This window comes from Arvicola amphibius, chromosome 9 (assembly GCF_903992535.2).
Source record: "Arvicola amphibius chromosome 9, mArvAmp1.2, whole genome shotgun sequence".
Classification (NCBI taxonomy): Eukaryota; Metazoa; Chordata; class Mammalia; order Rodentia; family Cricetidae; genus Arvicola; species Arvicola amphibius.
The window spans coordinates 14522782-14538801 of NC_052055.2; the positions used below are offsets into that span (position 1 = coordinate 14522782).

At 42.2% G+C, this 16020-nt stretch overlaps 1 protein-coding gene across 2 annotated transcripts in view; it reads left to right on the top strand.

Moving 5' to 3' along the window:
- Slc30a8 (solute carrier family 30 member 8) overlaps nucleotides 1–16020 on the top strand; it is a 32120-nt gene that overhangs the window by 5409 nt on the left and 10691 nt on the right. The window contains exons 2-3 of one of the 2 annotated variants that reach the window (XM_038343885.1): nucleotides 3315–3514; nucleotides 12078–12224. In XM_038343885.1, coding sequence (XP_038199813.1) covers nucleotides 3315–3514; nucleotides 12078–12224 — 347 coding nt within the window. The remainder of the gene's footprint in view (nucleotides 1–3314; nucleotides 3515–12077; nucleotides 12225–16020) is intronic. The other variant, XM_038343886.1, reaches the window with a different exon arrangement.

Here is a 16020-nt window from a genome sequence, read left to right on the forward strand (position 1 = left end):
GATCCTGAGGGAAGAAGAGACCCACACTTAGTGAAGTATAAGAAGAAGCAAGCAGAGGGGCATGGTGGTGCACACCTTTAATGCCAGCACTTGGGAGGCAGAAGTAGGTGGATTTCTATGAGTTTGAGGCCAGCCTGGTCTACATGTAAGTTCTGGGGCACCTAGGGCTACATAGTGAGACCCTGTTTCAAGAAAACAAAATTAACTAACTAATGAAGAAAGAAAACACAAGTAATCAGATTTATAACCTGATATTTCAGACTAAAATAGTTATTTTACTTTTGTGTGTGCCTGTGTGTGCATATACACACATGCACGCACACATGTACACTTGAGTGTACATAACTGAAGAGGTCAGAAGAGGGTGCTAGGTCCTCTGGGACTGGAATTACAGGTAGTTGTGAGCTGACTGACTTGGTAGGTAGTTGTGAGTCCTCACGTATGTTTTTAAAACTGAAACCCAGTTCTTCTGCCAAAGTGCTAAGCACTCATGCCTTGAACCATCTCTTCAGTCCCAAAGAGAATCTCCTGTCAAACCTAAAATGGAGTGTTATAATTATGAAGAAAGTCTGAGAGTATTTTAGACCAGGTAGAAGATAACAATGCCCAGGATCACCGTTATAATTATGAAGAAAGTCTGACAGTATTCCAGACCAGGTAGAAGATAACAATGCCCAGGATGGCGGCTTCTAGTCAGCTTTGCACTGTGTATTCTTGCCAGAACTTTTATGCAAGGAAACAAAATGAGTGGCATCGGGTTAGAAAGGAAAACTGAAAACTCTATTTGCAAACGATAACATATATTACATATAAAAATGTCAAGAATACACTGATAAACTTTGGATTTAGTAAGTTCTGTAAAGCAGTGGTAAACAATAAATAATAAAAGTAATTGTGTTTTGTATAGGAATAGCAAGAGCACTAAATATTCACAGACTGAATAATTAATTTGTGTATATTTCTGACACCATACTAAAAAAAAACTTCAATAAATTGGATCATAGGCATTAAGGTAGGTGCTAACATTATACAGTTTTAAATCTTTTAAAAGAAAACATAGGCATAAACCTATGAATCTTGGATTAGGTATACGTTCTTGATAAGGTACTTAAAGCAGAAATGTTAAAATTGTATAAATTATAAGGCCAAAAGTAAACATGTTGTTCTTCACACAATAGTATAGAAACAATGCCCGCACTGCGCCAAGTTGGTGTGTGTATTTGTAGAATTTGTTTTCTTCTCAGCTCTAGGAGGCAGCGTGGTTGGTTTTAGGCAGCTAAATGTAGTGAGGTCTAAGCTAATAGCCCTTTGGAAATAGTAAACGGGTCTCATTTGACACAATTGGTTTACCTCCAGACTCTTGGGGGCAGTTTTGAGAGAGAATATTATATTAGTTTTCTCATTTCTGGGACAAACACCCAACAGAAGCAACTTAAGGGAGGAAAGATTCAGCTGTAGAAAAGCTTTCCTGAGGTTTCAGTCTACTGTGACATGGCAAAGTAGCTCCCTTGTGATGGGAGCCTGCACCTGGGGCTCTCATAATTTTACCAGAAGCACAGAGGAGACCAAAATCAAGGAGTGGTTACAAAACTCATAGGTTGGTCCCATAGCCCATGTATGCAGCCATTTCCCATGCTTTAAACCTCCAAAACAGTTACGGAGGCTGGAGATCAAGAATTGAAACTCATGAGCTCATGGTGGGGGGTATGGCTGAAAACTTCTCCACTTGCACAATGAAAACCCAGGAATATTGCTGATAAACTCTGACAACCAGGCCAGGAAGAAAACCAGTCTGAGGATCAGAAATGGCCAAGAAGGGAAGAAAAGACTCTGGGGCCCTGTGCAGACAGCGTTTGATGCCTGGGTTCCTCTAGGTGTTTTCAGTAGCAGAACCAAAAATTTTCATGTATTAACTTTTCCGTGCAATTTTTGTTTTCTGTACATACTTCATGACATTCTAACTAATATTGATTCCCACTGTATAAAAATATCTATTCATGTATTGTAACACTATCAGTAAGATATCAGTACTTGTATCTTGGGGGTATGATTACCAGTGATTTTTTTCTTTGCTTTGTCCTCTTTTTATAATCCCAGGTTTTTCATAATGATACATAAATATTTTTTCAGAAAAATTCAAATATGACCATAATTAGAGTGATCCTAATACTTACTAGACAAGCCCAGATCATCAGACTTTTAATTCAAGATGGTGCTAATCCAAATGAAATAAGCCCTCAAATAGAAGCTAATTTAAAATTTTAACTTTTAGAGCTCTAACTGTAAAGGCCTCAGTTCTGAGAACCCAATTAGTGTTTCCAAATAAAATTATGAATTAAAAAAAATCCTATCAGTTCAAGATCCACGGGCGGTGTCATCTGCACCGGCAGATTAGGGACACCGATATTGAGACAGCAGCTAGTCTGCGGCGTGGTGGGAGAACAGTGGGGTTTTGTCACCTTGTTTCGGCATATTTGACCTTAGAGAGTCACATTGTCTCTATGTCTCACTTACTCCACTCAAGGAACTATGTGTTTCAGTTAAATTTTATCAATAGTCCCCCATCTATGATCCCAGGGGAGTCCCCAAATTAAGCTTTGTGTTGGAGCAGGAACAATAGTTACTGTTTTGGGAAGCAGAAGAAGGATCTAGTTTTCATCTTGGCAGTGGGTATTTAGTAGAGGTAATGAATGACGTCTGAGGGTCCCCACGGCCCCTCAATACTGAACAGGTATTGCGGCCTACTGATGCATATTTGCTTATGCCTTACAACCTAACCTGATGATGGTGGTGGCAGGATCTGTCCATATCCAGGATCTTTTTCATAATGAAACAGTCAGAGCCCATTTCCTATGGTGGGATGTAATGTTCAGTCTTAATGCAGCGGGGAAGGGCTTGGTCCTGCCCCAACTTAATGTGACAGACTTTGTTGGCTCCTCATAGGAGTCCCTACCCATTGAAAGGAGTGGATGGCAGGTGGGCTGGGAAGGGAAGGCAAGGGGGGGGGGGAGGGCAGGAGGAGGGGTCTAGGGAGAACTGTGGCTGGAATGTAAAATGAAATTAAAAAAAAAATAAAACAAAGAAAGACTGGCCCTAAGTATTTCTAGTTCTTTCCTTCTGTTCCCTTAGCTCCACAAAAGTAGTGGTTGGGAGCAGTTGTGAACCCAGAAGGAAATGTAAGGAGAACTCTGAATTCCAACTCATTTGCTAGTTTCCCAGTGTCCTAAGAGCCACGTTGAGAGTGAGTAGGGCTGCCAGGGAGGTGCATGCTTGCCATCGTGTTCACTCTTGCTCCTGTCAAAAATCATCCTCAGCAGAGAACTTCGACAGAAACCTGTGAATAAAGATCGGTGTCCTGGAGACAGGCCAGAGCAGCCAGAGGCAGAAGGCATCTATCACTGCCACAGCAACGCCAAGGCCACAGAGAACGGGTCGAGCAAGCAAGTGCATGCCAAGAGGAGACTCTGGGCTGCTTCAGCAATATGCTTCGTCTTCATGGTGGCAGAGGTGGTTGGTGAGTACCGCCCAGGAAGACTCCGGCAGGACCCTGCATCGTGATGGGAAGGACAACTAAGTTGTTCTTGAAGAGAAAGAGTTAATATTTTCAGCATATATAGAATGACAGTAGACACATAGTAGTAGAAAATAGAAGAAAAACAAAATCCATTATTATGTAACATTCAAATGATCACCTCTTATAACACGGCAGGTATTTCCTATAGTTCATCTGTGCATAGCTCTTGGGTTTTTTGTTTGTTTGTTTGTTTACATAACTGGGATCATGCTGAATGCTCTTGTCCATCCTCTTAAACATTGTTTAAAAATATGTTTATTCCCAAACAATACATTCCACTGTAAATCACATTTCTCTATTGATAGAAATTTGGGGGATTCTTCCTGCATCTGTACTATACAATGAAGAAAATCTTCATAAAATTCTGCCTACTCTTCTAGTTAATCCCTTGAAAGGGATTCTAAAAATGGAAATAATTGATTGAAAGACATGAATATTTTTTCTTAATTCTTGAATCATTTTGTCAAACCTATGTTCAGACACTTGAAATGATTCATCAGTATGGAAGCCCGTCATGAAAATGATTTTCCTTCCAACTCCTCAAAAATCTTTGCTGGGATTAGAGAGATAGTTCCATGATTAAAAGCAATCCTGTTCCCCTCTGCTACCCGTCACACCGTTACTGACATCTTAGGTGCTTCCTTTTTATCCTGTGTTACAGGAGGCTGCTTGTTCATCCAGGCTGCCCGGCTAGCTTAGCCTTAAAATAACCACACAGAAACTGTATTAATTAAATCACTGCTTGGCCCATTAGTTCTAGTTTTTTATTGGCTAATTTTTACATCTGAATTTAACCCATTTCTATTAATCTGTGTATTGTCATGTGGCAGTGGTTTGCCCGGTAAAATTCCCAGTGTCTCTCTCCAGTGGATCCATGGCATGGCGTCTCTCTGACTCCGCCTCCTTTCTTCCAGCATGTTGTTTAGTTTTCCCCACCTACCTAAATTCTGTTCTACCCTATCAGGCAAAGCCAGTTTCTTTATTCATTAACCAATGAAAGCAAAACACAGACACCAATCCTGTTACCAAAAGAGAAGCCTAAACGAGTAAGGAAGAGAACAGAGGAAAATAGGCTCTATCAACTTCCTTTTTGCATGGTATTTTCTAGCTTCCAGAATAAGTTATGTTGCTTCTAGCTGTGGAATCTTCTTTCGACTTTCATAATTTTTAAAAATCAGATAAAACCTCAGAATAAATCCAAAACAACCACAGATTTGATGTGCAGCATTTTAGTCAAAATTTATAAAAATAATCAGTATCACACAATTTCTATACCAAATGCTATATATTTTGAGGAAAGAGACTGAAAGTGTGATGGAGTTGCAAAATAATTCGATGAAGCAATAGGCAGTTCCAGTCCTCTTTAAATCCACCAACATCTCAAAAATACACACACACACACACACACACACACACACACACACACACAGAGACAGCATATATACAAACATGTATGCACATAAATATACACATGCACATATATTCCTAGAGTATATTTAGATGTATAAATTGAAGAAGGAGTCTACAAATAAAATTTTTTACTCCTTCTTTCCTATTAGAATACTTTCTATTCCTTTGTTTTGTTCATCTGGTTACGGTCTCCAGAGCATGCCAAATAGAAGTGGCTAAAGGGAATTCCTTGGTTTGCTCTTGATCTCAGAGGAAGGCCGGTCCCCTCTTCCATCTTGTGTAGCATGAAACTGTGTCACTTGGAGCCTTCATTTCCTACAGCTGTGCTTCTATGATTCCTCCTTTGCTATTTCAAATGTTTTGTTTCAAAATCAAAACGTTTTGAGTGCGGTAGGCGTGGGCAGCTATCCGCATGGAGCCCCCCTTCCTCTCTGATTCCTGGGCGTCCAACTGTGTGAGTTCCACCTCCAGTGTCAGAAGCGATTGCACCAGGAAAGGGTATAATGGATGCTGACTGATCCTTGCTGAGTTTTGAGCTGCATCGCTATCAAGCTGATTGTTCTAAGTGTGGCTCTTAGCATACTACATCCGTCTTTAAAATTCTCAGCATTCTTCTTTGGCTTGAAATGTTCTTCAGCGTGGGTCTAAAATGACAAGAGCGTGTGCCGCTGGAAGAGACTGGTTCAGATGCCGCTTCTGTGCTTGGCTCCACTGTGCTCTCCCCCACTCTGCTCTCCCAAATGAAAAGTGATCAATATTTTGGAAGTTTCTGTTATCTAGGGCAAAAGAAAAAAATTCTGTCTTTGGATTTTCAGATACTCCACAATCAGTCTGCCATATAAAGTATTAATACGTTTTCCTCTTGCCGCATCCTTACGTAATTATTCAGTTCTAACTCAGACAGACTTTTCATTCCTTGCAAAATAATCCTCATGTTTTTAGGTTCCCGGTAGTTTTTTATTTAATACAAAAGTCTTCTCCATGTTCCATTCTCATCAAAGTCCGAGCCATCACTCAAGATCCCAGCCCACAGCACACCTATTCCCTGAAGTCAGATAAAGAAACGGTTATTATCAAGACTTTTTAGGAGAATCTTGGAGGTCCTTCTTCAGAATACAGATTCTGAGCAAGGCCTTGACGCTTCCCATATAAAATGAGAAAGTCCTTTTTGAGAGAAGTCCAAAAGTGACGCATTTCTGTTTTAATTTAAAAATTTATAAATCAATAAATAAAACTAACAAAGGCATGATGCAATAGCTCATTGGTTATTCCTGGGGTCTGAGAGGTGGTAATTCTCAGGCCCTACACTAAGTTGTCCCTATGGGTCTGTCTGAAACAAAACAGGGCATAATGCCCTTAGAGACACAGGCACAGTAGCTTAAGGGAGACTGACACTTCCATTCAGCTTGCTTTCTCACTGTCTGCCGTGGCTGCAAGCCTGGGTCCGCCTGGCCTGAGGACCCGACACTCAGTCTCTGGTCTTTATATAAGGAGGATAATACAAACTCTTTTGCAACAATATTAATGTGGAATGATGTAGTCCCAGAGCCCCTCCTATATCTTAACTGCCTTCAATAATCTGCCTTAGTGACATATTTTAATCCTTAGACTTAAGCACACCTGCTCCATTATCCCCACATTCGCTTGTATTTATACGAGCCAATAACTAAAAATCTTTCTGTTGTTTAAGCTAATTTGGTTTAAGCTTTTATGACTTATAACCAAAAGAGAATTCCTAAAGTAGATTTTGCCAAAGACACAGCTAGAATGGTAATTGGGGGGTTCATCTGAGGGAACGGGTCCTTTCATGGAGCTTGTTTTTAGAATAGGAACGAATCAGGCCACTGGGCTGCGTTTCGGGAGATGACTGCCACAGGGTGCTCAGAAGAGTGGCGGAAGAACTGAGGAATGACAGAGCTAGGAACAATATGCCCACTCTTGGGCCTTTGGAGCTGTCAAACTGGGACTGTTTTGGCGTCTTGTAAAAATTCTTCTTTGTGTGACGGCCATAAAGGGGGAGTTATGTTGCAGATATGAGCACACATCTCTATTTGAAAAGATGAAATGCAGATACCAAGAGCTCAAGAAAATAGGCTCAAGTGTGTCACCACTAGAAGCAATTGAGATGAGGCAGTGAGAGGCATCTGAGGTGCCATATTCAGGGTTATGTAAGGATGGGAGAGATGATATTGCCTAGCAGTGATGGAGAGCTGGAGCAAGTTGAGGAGGACAGGAATGCGAGAGTGAGAACCTTCTGTCTTCCTAAGAGAAAGATGTAGCTGTAATGTGTGATACCCACATGTTTGGTTGCTAGTTTTTTTACTTGTTTTGTTCTGTGGTTACCATGGTGACCCAGGTCACAATTTTTTTTTTTTTTAACAAGGACAAGGGAACTGTGTCCTGGCTGCCCTGAGAAGGGAGGGGACACTTTCATTGCCTGTTAGTTCTTTTTTAAAAATTGTTTTTATTGAGCTATATATTTTTCTCTTCTCTCTTCCCTTCCTCTCCCCTCCCCTTCTACCCTCTCCCATGGTATACATGCTCCCAAATTACTCAGGATATTTTGTCTTTTTCTACTTTCCATGTAGATGAGATCCATGTATGTCTCTCTTAGGGTCCTCATTGTTGTCTAGGTTCTCTGGCATTGTGAGTTGTAGGCTTTATGTCTAAAAGCCACTTATGAGTGAGTACATATGATATTTGTCTTTCTGGGTCTGGGTTACCTCATTTAATATGATGTTTTCTAGCTCCTTCCATTTGCCTGCAGATTTTAAGAGGATTTTTTCTGCTGTGTAGTACTCCATGGTGTAAATGTACCATATTTTTCTTACCCATTTTTTTTTAGTCAAGAGGCATTTATGTTGTTTCCAGGTTCTGGCTATGACAAACAATGCTGCTATGGACATAGTTGAGCACATGTTTTTGTGGTATGATTGAGCATAGTTTGGGTATATACCAAAAAGTGGTACTGCTGGTTCTTGAGGTAGGTCGTTTATTAATTTTCTGAGAAATCACCATACTGATATCCAAAGAGGCTGTACCGCTTTCACTCCCTACAAATATTTTTGATTTAACAAGTTTACCCTTTGAGAACTTTATACAAGAGCACAAAATTTACATCACACTGACCACTCCGTTTTCCCATCCAACCCTTCCTATGCCTACCACCTCAATTCAGGTCACAGATATATTTTGAGGTTCCTGCTATTAGGAAAATTTTAAAACAGAGCCATGAAAACTGTGGTATGTTTTAAATACTTGCCAAATAATAACTCAAGGATTTGGCATATCATGCTAAATACTATAGCATACTAAAAAGCCACCTATACAATAGCTAAGTAATTCTTAAATTTGAATTAACATCATACAGTGGTGTAGTAGTGGATGCAAGGCTGTTTGGGGTACTTTTCTTTTGCCAGGATAATACACCATGGCCAAGACAATTTGTAGAAGAATGAATATTCTTGGGACTGACAGTTTCAGAGGGTTTTAATTCATGACTATCATGGCAAAGAACATGGCAGCAGGCAAGCAGGGGATGCTGGAGCAGTGGTTGAGATCTCACATATTGAGATACATGTACGAGGCCAGAGAGCTAACCAGGAATGTTGTGGACATTTGAAATCTCAAAGCTCACCTTCAATGACACACCTCCTCCAAGAAAGCCACACCTCCTAATCCTTCCCAAACAGTTCCACTAACTGGGGAGTAAGCATTCAAATACAGGAACCTTTGAGGGCCATTCTACATTCAACCCCCCACAAAAGCTAATATCATCAGGTGAATGGTTATTTTCTCAGTACTGCCAATGTATCTCATCTCCCACGGAAAAATACCATGGGAGTTTAAACTGTTTAGATCTGGGGGGGGGGAAGCTGTGACTAGGAGGTGCAGGCCAGTGTTCTACTGTCGTCTTTGCTGCATGGGGCTCAAATAATCTGCTTCCAGGCCTGTGGCCTGCCTGTGCCTATGTCCCCTTGATCTGAGCTCATTCTGCCTCTATCTTGGCATGGCTAGGAATAGAACCAACAACACTCTGCTCCCTGCATTCACCAGAGTTTCCCTTCAGCAATTACTGTTATAAGTTTTTTAATTAGTATAAAATTAGTAAGTTTCTTTATGGTATTCTGAAGCATTTCTGTTGCTGTTTTTGATCTCTGGTGCCCTCTTCACTGTTGGGACCATTTGGAGTCCTGGCCTCCAGCTGCTCTTCCCTGCTAGAGATCTTTACTTTCATTCTGATTTGAATTACTGAAAGCTGTGTCAAAGTTGTTTACCAGCTCTGCTTCACGAGCACGCATTGCCTTGGCCTTGAGGATCAGAGGATAAGGTTTTCACCTGTTGGCCCACCTGACTGTGCTGGGTGTATAAGCTTCCGTGGTGCTATTGAATAGAGGGCTTCTTACCAGTGACTAGAGGTTTGTGTCTCTGTCTGTGCTGTTTCTCTCTCTCTGTGTGTTTGTGTTTTCAACTTCCAGCCCCTTGCCCGAAGCTTGTGAACTGTATGTTAGTGCATAGAGCGCAGACAGGCATTGTGCACTGCATTTCACCTGTTTCTGTTCTCCACTTAGACCCTTCAATCTCTACATTATCCTCTCAATCTCTTGTCTTGCATTGTTGTATTGCCCTCTTCCTCAATAATTCTTTGTCTCGAATCTCAAGTTTTCTTTCTAGTTTCATAGCTTGTGCACATTTGCACCCATTGTGACAGATGCATGCACACACACACGTCCATGCACACACACATGTCCATGCACATACACACACACACACACACACACACATACACACATACTAAAAGCTAGGATCCACATATGGGAAAGGTCATGTGATGTTTGTCTTTCTGAGTTTAGATCATATAGTGGTTTCAGATCCATGTGCAGTAACCACTAGCTTCGTGTCCCTCCAAGTCAGCCTCTATTGCTGGCAAAGATCTCTCTCAAACACAAATCTAAATATGCCTTGAATTTGCCTAAAAATTCTAAGTAGATCTCCTCAGCTCATAAGATAACCTTTAACTTCGGCTTGACACGGAATACATCCCCAGTTGTCTCTAGTCCACCACTGAGGTCTCATTTCCCATAGTTCTCTGATATACTGTGTCTCCTATTTTTACATAAAAATGGTGCATTCTTTTATTTCTGTTTCCGTGTTCCTGTTTATTCATGAAAACCCACTACTTTCTCGTTAATTCTCAGGACTTCTTTGAAAAGTTCCAGAATACTGCAGTGCTCTCCGCTCCCAGCCCAGTAGCAAGTCTTCAGTGCAGCATTAGGAGATCACCGGAGAAAGGGATTGTAATTTGTTTTTCTTTGTGTACTTTGCCCATGCTCCCACACGCAGCAAGGGCTCAATAAATGCTGTCTGGATAGTTGGATTAATGGTCAATAATACCCCATGTTTTTAGAAGCAAATGCACATGCTCCCTTTGGCCAACTGTTTGCTGTGTAGCATGCAGGAGCGCCCACGGTTTTCTGGATAGTTCTTATTACCAGTCGTGATGGCGGAAAATGATTGTGGGGTCCCAGGTCTCCACATTAACATGCTTCTTCTAAAGCAAGCCTCTTTTCTTCTCAGCTGCCTCCAGACCAGCTGAGCCTGCTTAAGGAATTCCTCCAAGATGTTCTTCCTTTGACTTAGTGGGCAATTTCAGTGTGGCAAACAGAATCCTCATCACTCATGGCTGAAATTGCAGCACGCTGCTTATCTGCATGTAGTCATTCTCCGGGCAAGAAATAATGCATTATTAACACAGCTTTATTATCAGGACCGCGTTCGGCAGCTCGAGGAACATTAGAGGATAATTGGAAGGACAGCTGATTTGTTAGCAAAATGTTGCCTTTTGGCTAATGAATCATTCCGATTTTTGCCCCGGCAGCTCAGTAACAAGCTTGAAGACTCCTTTGCTTCAGACCATTAAACTCTGACAAACCAGTTATTAAGTACAGCTCGAGCCACCAGTCTGTGGGGAGTATTGCAATTACGAGCCATCTAGGTAATTTTTTTTAATCATTAGGCGAGACAAGGTGAGTCTGATGATGGAGAGTCTGGTGACTGACAGCCGCCGCTGTGCGGTACACAAGGCAGTAAACAGCTGCGGGAGGACTCATCACTCAGCACACGCTCTTCGCTGGGAAGAGGGGGCAAGAGTAATAAAGGTTATTGCTCTCAAACAAGAAGCCCTGTTCCGGAAGGAAAGGACATGGTTTTTCTTTATTTCTTATCTGGAGGCTGGAGGTCTTTTCAAAAGAGAAAGGGGAGAAACAGGGATGTTACCAATGCCCAGAAGAGCAAGGTGGGCTCACGTGCTTGGGGTTCCCTATCCTATGTTTGTTAAGATTGTTTTTGCTCTTGGTAGGCCCACGGCATTGGGCCTCCATTTCTCCTTTCTGCTTTGCTCTCTCGCTATTTATAACATGACTCTCCAGTGCAGCTAGGTAGCATAACTCAGCAGAACAAAGGGGGCAGTGAAGACTATACTAAAACTGCAAAATAGATAACAAGGTTGTGGGCAGATCCAACACTGCTTTCCAGATAAGAGGGCAAGTCTACAGTCTGGATTATGAGACCCCGTGAATCTAGCCAACACCTCGGCAGCCATATGTCCTTGGATACCTATTCCTAAGGCTTCCTGCCTAGTGTAGTAAAGACGCTGTCTCTATTTGCTTCATAAGTCCTGTCTCTGTGTTTCCACAGCCTCAGAAATGGCCCCCTTAACATTCATTTTTTTTTTTTTTTGGTTTTTCGAGACAGGGTTTCTCTGCAGCTTTTTTAGAGCATGTCCTGGAACTAGCTCTTGTAGACCAGGCTGGCCTCGAACTCCCAGAGATCCGCCTGCCTCTGCCTCCCGAGTGCTGGGATTAAAGACGTGCACCACCACCACCTGGCTCCTTAACATTCATTTTTACATGTTCAATATTATTTACTTTTTAAAGTCCCAGTTATTTTAAAATTGGGGAAGAGGTGGGTTAATTAGACTTGGATTGCTTCTTTTTCTTCTTCCCAAGTTGTGTAAGCCAACAATGTGTAATAAGCATTTGAGTCGAACTGCACTCTGGGCCTTCAATCCTGTGCGATGCTGTGCATCTCCCAGGTGGACACGTTGCTGGGAGCCTTGCTGTCATCACCGACGCTGCTCATCTCTTAATTGACCTGACCAGCTTTCTGCTCAGCCTCTTTTCTTTGTGGTTGTCATCACGGCCTCCCTCCAAGCGGCTGACCTTTGGCTGGTACCGAGCAGGTAAGGTTCTGTGCTTGTGCAATGATGAATGCATAGTGTAGCAGAGTCAAAACAGGGGGAAAAAACCATTGAAGGTAAAGAGCAAAGCCTTGTTCAAAAATTCCCACCGGGCCACAAGTTTGGTGCTCAGGCTAAAATAACCATGTGGGAATGTGTGCTCTCAACATTAATTCACCTGACAGCGAGATTAATAGAAGTAGCTCCTCTCCTGTGGGACAGCAAGAGTATGTGGCTCTTGTTAGCAGCTACGCCATCCCCAGGGTCTCTGCCTAGCAACAACGAGGATATGTTCTCTCAGTTACTCTGAATCCATGAGAGAGATGTTGACGGCAAAGCTTCTGCCTCATTGCAAACTAAAGCCCCAGAGTCCAAGAGAGTGGCGGGAATGAAGGATTTCTCCCCAGGGAGCCAGGCCTGAGATATGGGACTTTCTCAGTCACACATGGCCTTTAATCATTCCTATAGTTAGAATGTTACCTGTGGATCTGATGCTGGCCTTTAATGACTGTTGGCGCAGTGTGGGGGCGTGACTTCATTATGTCGTGAGAGCTGTGCTCTTGTTAGTAGGTCAATCTTGTTATCGTGAGAGTGGGATCTGGATAAGAAGGGTGAGGTCAGCATAATTCCTTCCCCTTGCCTCATGCACACACGCACATGCTTACTTGCTTTTTTTTTTTTATCACGCCATAATGTGGCATAGAAATGCTTGCCAACTTCAAGAACCTTGGTCTGGTGCTTCCCAGCATCAAGAACTGTGCGCAAAAAAATAAAATAAATAAAATAAAATAAAAAATCCTTTCCTTATACATTACCTAGCTGTAGTACTTCGATAGAACAGCAGAAAATGCACTGAGACAGCCAGTCAGGGAAGGCATGGCCCAGCTGAATACTTGTTCACTAAATCACCACCAACAATAGAGAGGAAGAAAATGCTGACAAGAAGGAAGAGGCGGCATAAAACCCACTGTTCCATCATTTCTCAGAGCTGCTTCTTTCGCTGAGCGACTGCCTGCTCTTGCCCAGGAAGAGGCCAGTCTCTGGGAAATGTTGGCTACGGTTCTCCTTACAGCATCCCCTCACCCATCCCCAAGCGGCCCAGCTCTATGTTCCCTCTCCGCTGGGGGAGCTTATCTGTTAGCTGAAAGAGTTTCTGTTGGAATGTTTTGTACCAGTCTTGAAAATACATAGTTACAGTTCTTTGATTTCACATGCCTGAGAAGTCAAGGCCGAGGAGACTGGATGGGAAAGCATGGGCAATTCAAGGATAACCTTCACAGTGAAAGATGTGGGTGGTCACAAACCACAGCTTGTTCACTGACAAGGTGAACTATCTGTGTTTGAGGCTAGGATACTAGCGAGCTTGTCTTCAGCAATTTATCGGCGCAGGTGTTCAGAATTGGCTTACCTTCCACATTCGGAGAGAAATAAACAGCAACCAAGCTCGTGAGAAGAAGTTTAGAGAACACTTCAGCTGTCGCTGCATGCTTGGGAGCTTTGTGAGTTTTGTCATGCTCTCAGCATTTATCAGCACAACTTTTGCTGGTTGCTCAACACTTTCTGGTATTATTAGAACTGTTTCTCTAGAATGGTTTCTTTTTAAGGGCAAGTAGACTCAGAATTTTACATCAATGTTTAGACCAGTCATTCTCAACTCCTTTGTGTGTGTGTGGGGGGGGGGGGTGGGGGGGTGTCAAAGTATCCTTTCATGGGGATTACATATCAGATAACCTGCAAAGAAGATATTTACATTACAGTAGAAAAATTACAGTTGTGTAGTACCAGTGAAAATAATTTTATGGCTGGGAGTCACCACAACATGAAGAACTGTATTAAAGGGTCACATCATTAGGAAGGTTGAGAACCTCTGGCTAAGCCTATGTCCCCTGGACCATGGAAATCTATGGGCTCTAATAGTCTGAAAGATCAAGAATGGTCAATACAACTCTTGCTATTAGGTAAAACATTTTGAAATAAGGTGTACAATATAAATATTGAGAACTCTAAATGTGACTAGTATGACATAATCACAACATTTTAGATTTTATCTAATGTTTAGTTAAATGGCTGCACATGATTGGTGGGTGCCATGTGAAGCACCGCCTAGATGCGTAGATGGGCCCTATGAATGCCTACTAGTTGCTAGCCTGCCCGTTAATGCTTGACATTGGTATGAGAGCTTTATTGGCCAAGCTCGTGTCTCACTAGACATTTGCAAACAGGGGCTTAAGGTAGGACATACTCAACTTGAACATTCTGATTTAGGTGCCCCAGGGATGAGAACCATACTACTCACCATCTGTGAATTCGCTCTCTGATTCTGGCTAAGCAGAAAGTTTTTTAGCCTGAGTCTCATTCATTTCAGCAAAGGGAGCTTTAAACAATCTAACTAATTAAATCGTAATTCTTGAGAGTTTGTTCACTGGCATGTGTTTCCCTGAGCTGCTTCAGCGCCATGGTTCCAACTGGCCAGCTCAGAGAGACACTGTCTTAGAGGTCTAGAGAAACAGAAGTGGGAGATACAGGCATGCGTGAAGCTGCTCTCTTCTGAGGTCTGTCAGGGAAAACACGTTTCCTAACTCTCTCAGAACTGCTGCTGCTTTGCTGCCAGTCTTTGTTGTTTCTTGGCCTCAATATCTCGGTGTTGATCTTGATATCGTCTTGCACTCTGTCTGTATTCGTGTCTATTTTCACACTTCCCCTTAGAATAAGCAAACCAGTCATCTTTGATTATAGGAACACCCTATACCACAATGATTGCATCTTAACTAGTTGGGCGCAAAGACACCATTTTCAAATGAGTTAACAATATGAGTTGCTAAAGAATAACATTTTTCAGAGAGCCCGGTTTGGTCCCCTGTTCCATCAGTTCCATTCCAACTGGACTTGGTGGTCTCCCGTTAGATCTGTCCCACCGTCTCAATGGGTAAACGCACTCCTCACGGTCCTGACTTCCTTGCTCATGATCTCCCTCCTTTTGCTCCTCATCGGGACCTTGGGAGCTCAGTCCGGTGCTCCTATGTGGGGCTCTGTCATTTTCTCCATCCAATGCCAGGTGAAGGTTCTATGGTGATATGCAAGATATTCATGAGTATGACAATAGGATCTGGCCATTTCTGGCACCCTCTCCAGTTCGGTTGCTCACCTTCCTGGACCTGGGGGGAGTTGGGAGGACCTTGGTCTCAACATAGTGTAGAGAACCCTGATGGCTGTTTGGCCTCAAGAGGGAGGGAGTGGGGGTGTGGGTGGAGGGGAGGGGAGGGAAGGGGGAGGAGGAGGGGAGGAGATGGCAATTTTTAATAAAAAATAAATAAACTGGAAAAAAAAGAATAACATTTTTACACGCAAATCTTTGAGGGGTAAAATGCAAGCCACAACACATACCAACTTGCCTCCGTATGTTGCTTTAAAAATCTATCTTATAGATAAAGAAACTCTTACCTGTATAAAGCCAGATAAAAGTCATTGGTATGCCATATAGCTGTGATACTTGAAATCAAATCCTAAATATCAGCATTAGCGCTTCCTATAGTGTGAAATGTTCCATGGACGAACCATCAGATGTCTTGACTGTTGCGCGGACAGTAATCACATATGCATTCTATTATGCATGAAACATAAACTTTTAATTTATGGATAACTTTTTAGAAAGAAGCTAAGCATAAATATGAGTTAATGTGAGAAAACATAAAATGACTAAGGTAAGTGGTTCATGAATGTGGCAAAATAATTAAGATTGTATATGAATGACTATAAAGGTCGGGGAAGCAGTAGCCATATAGTGAGTAATAGTACATAA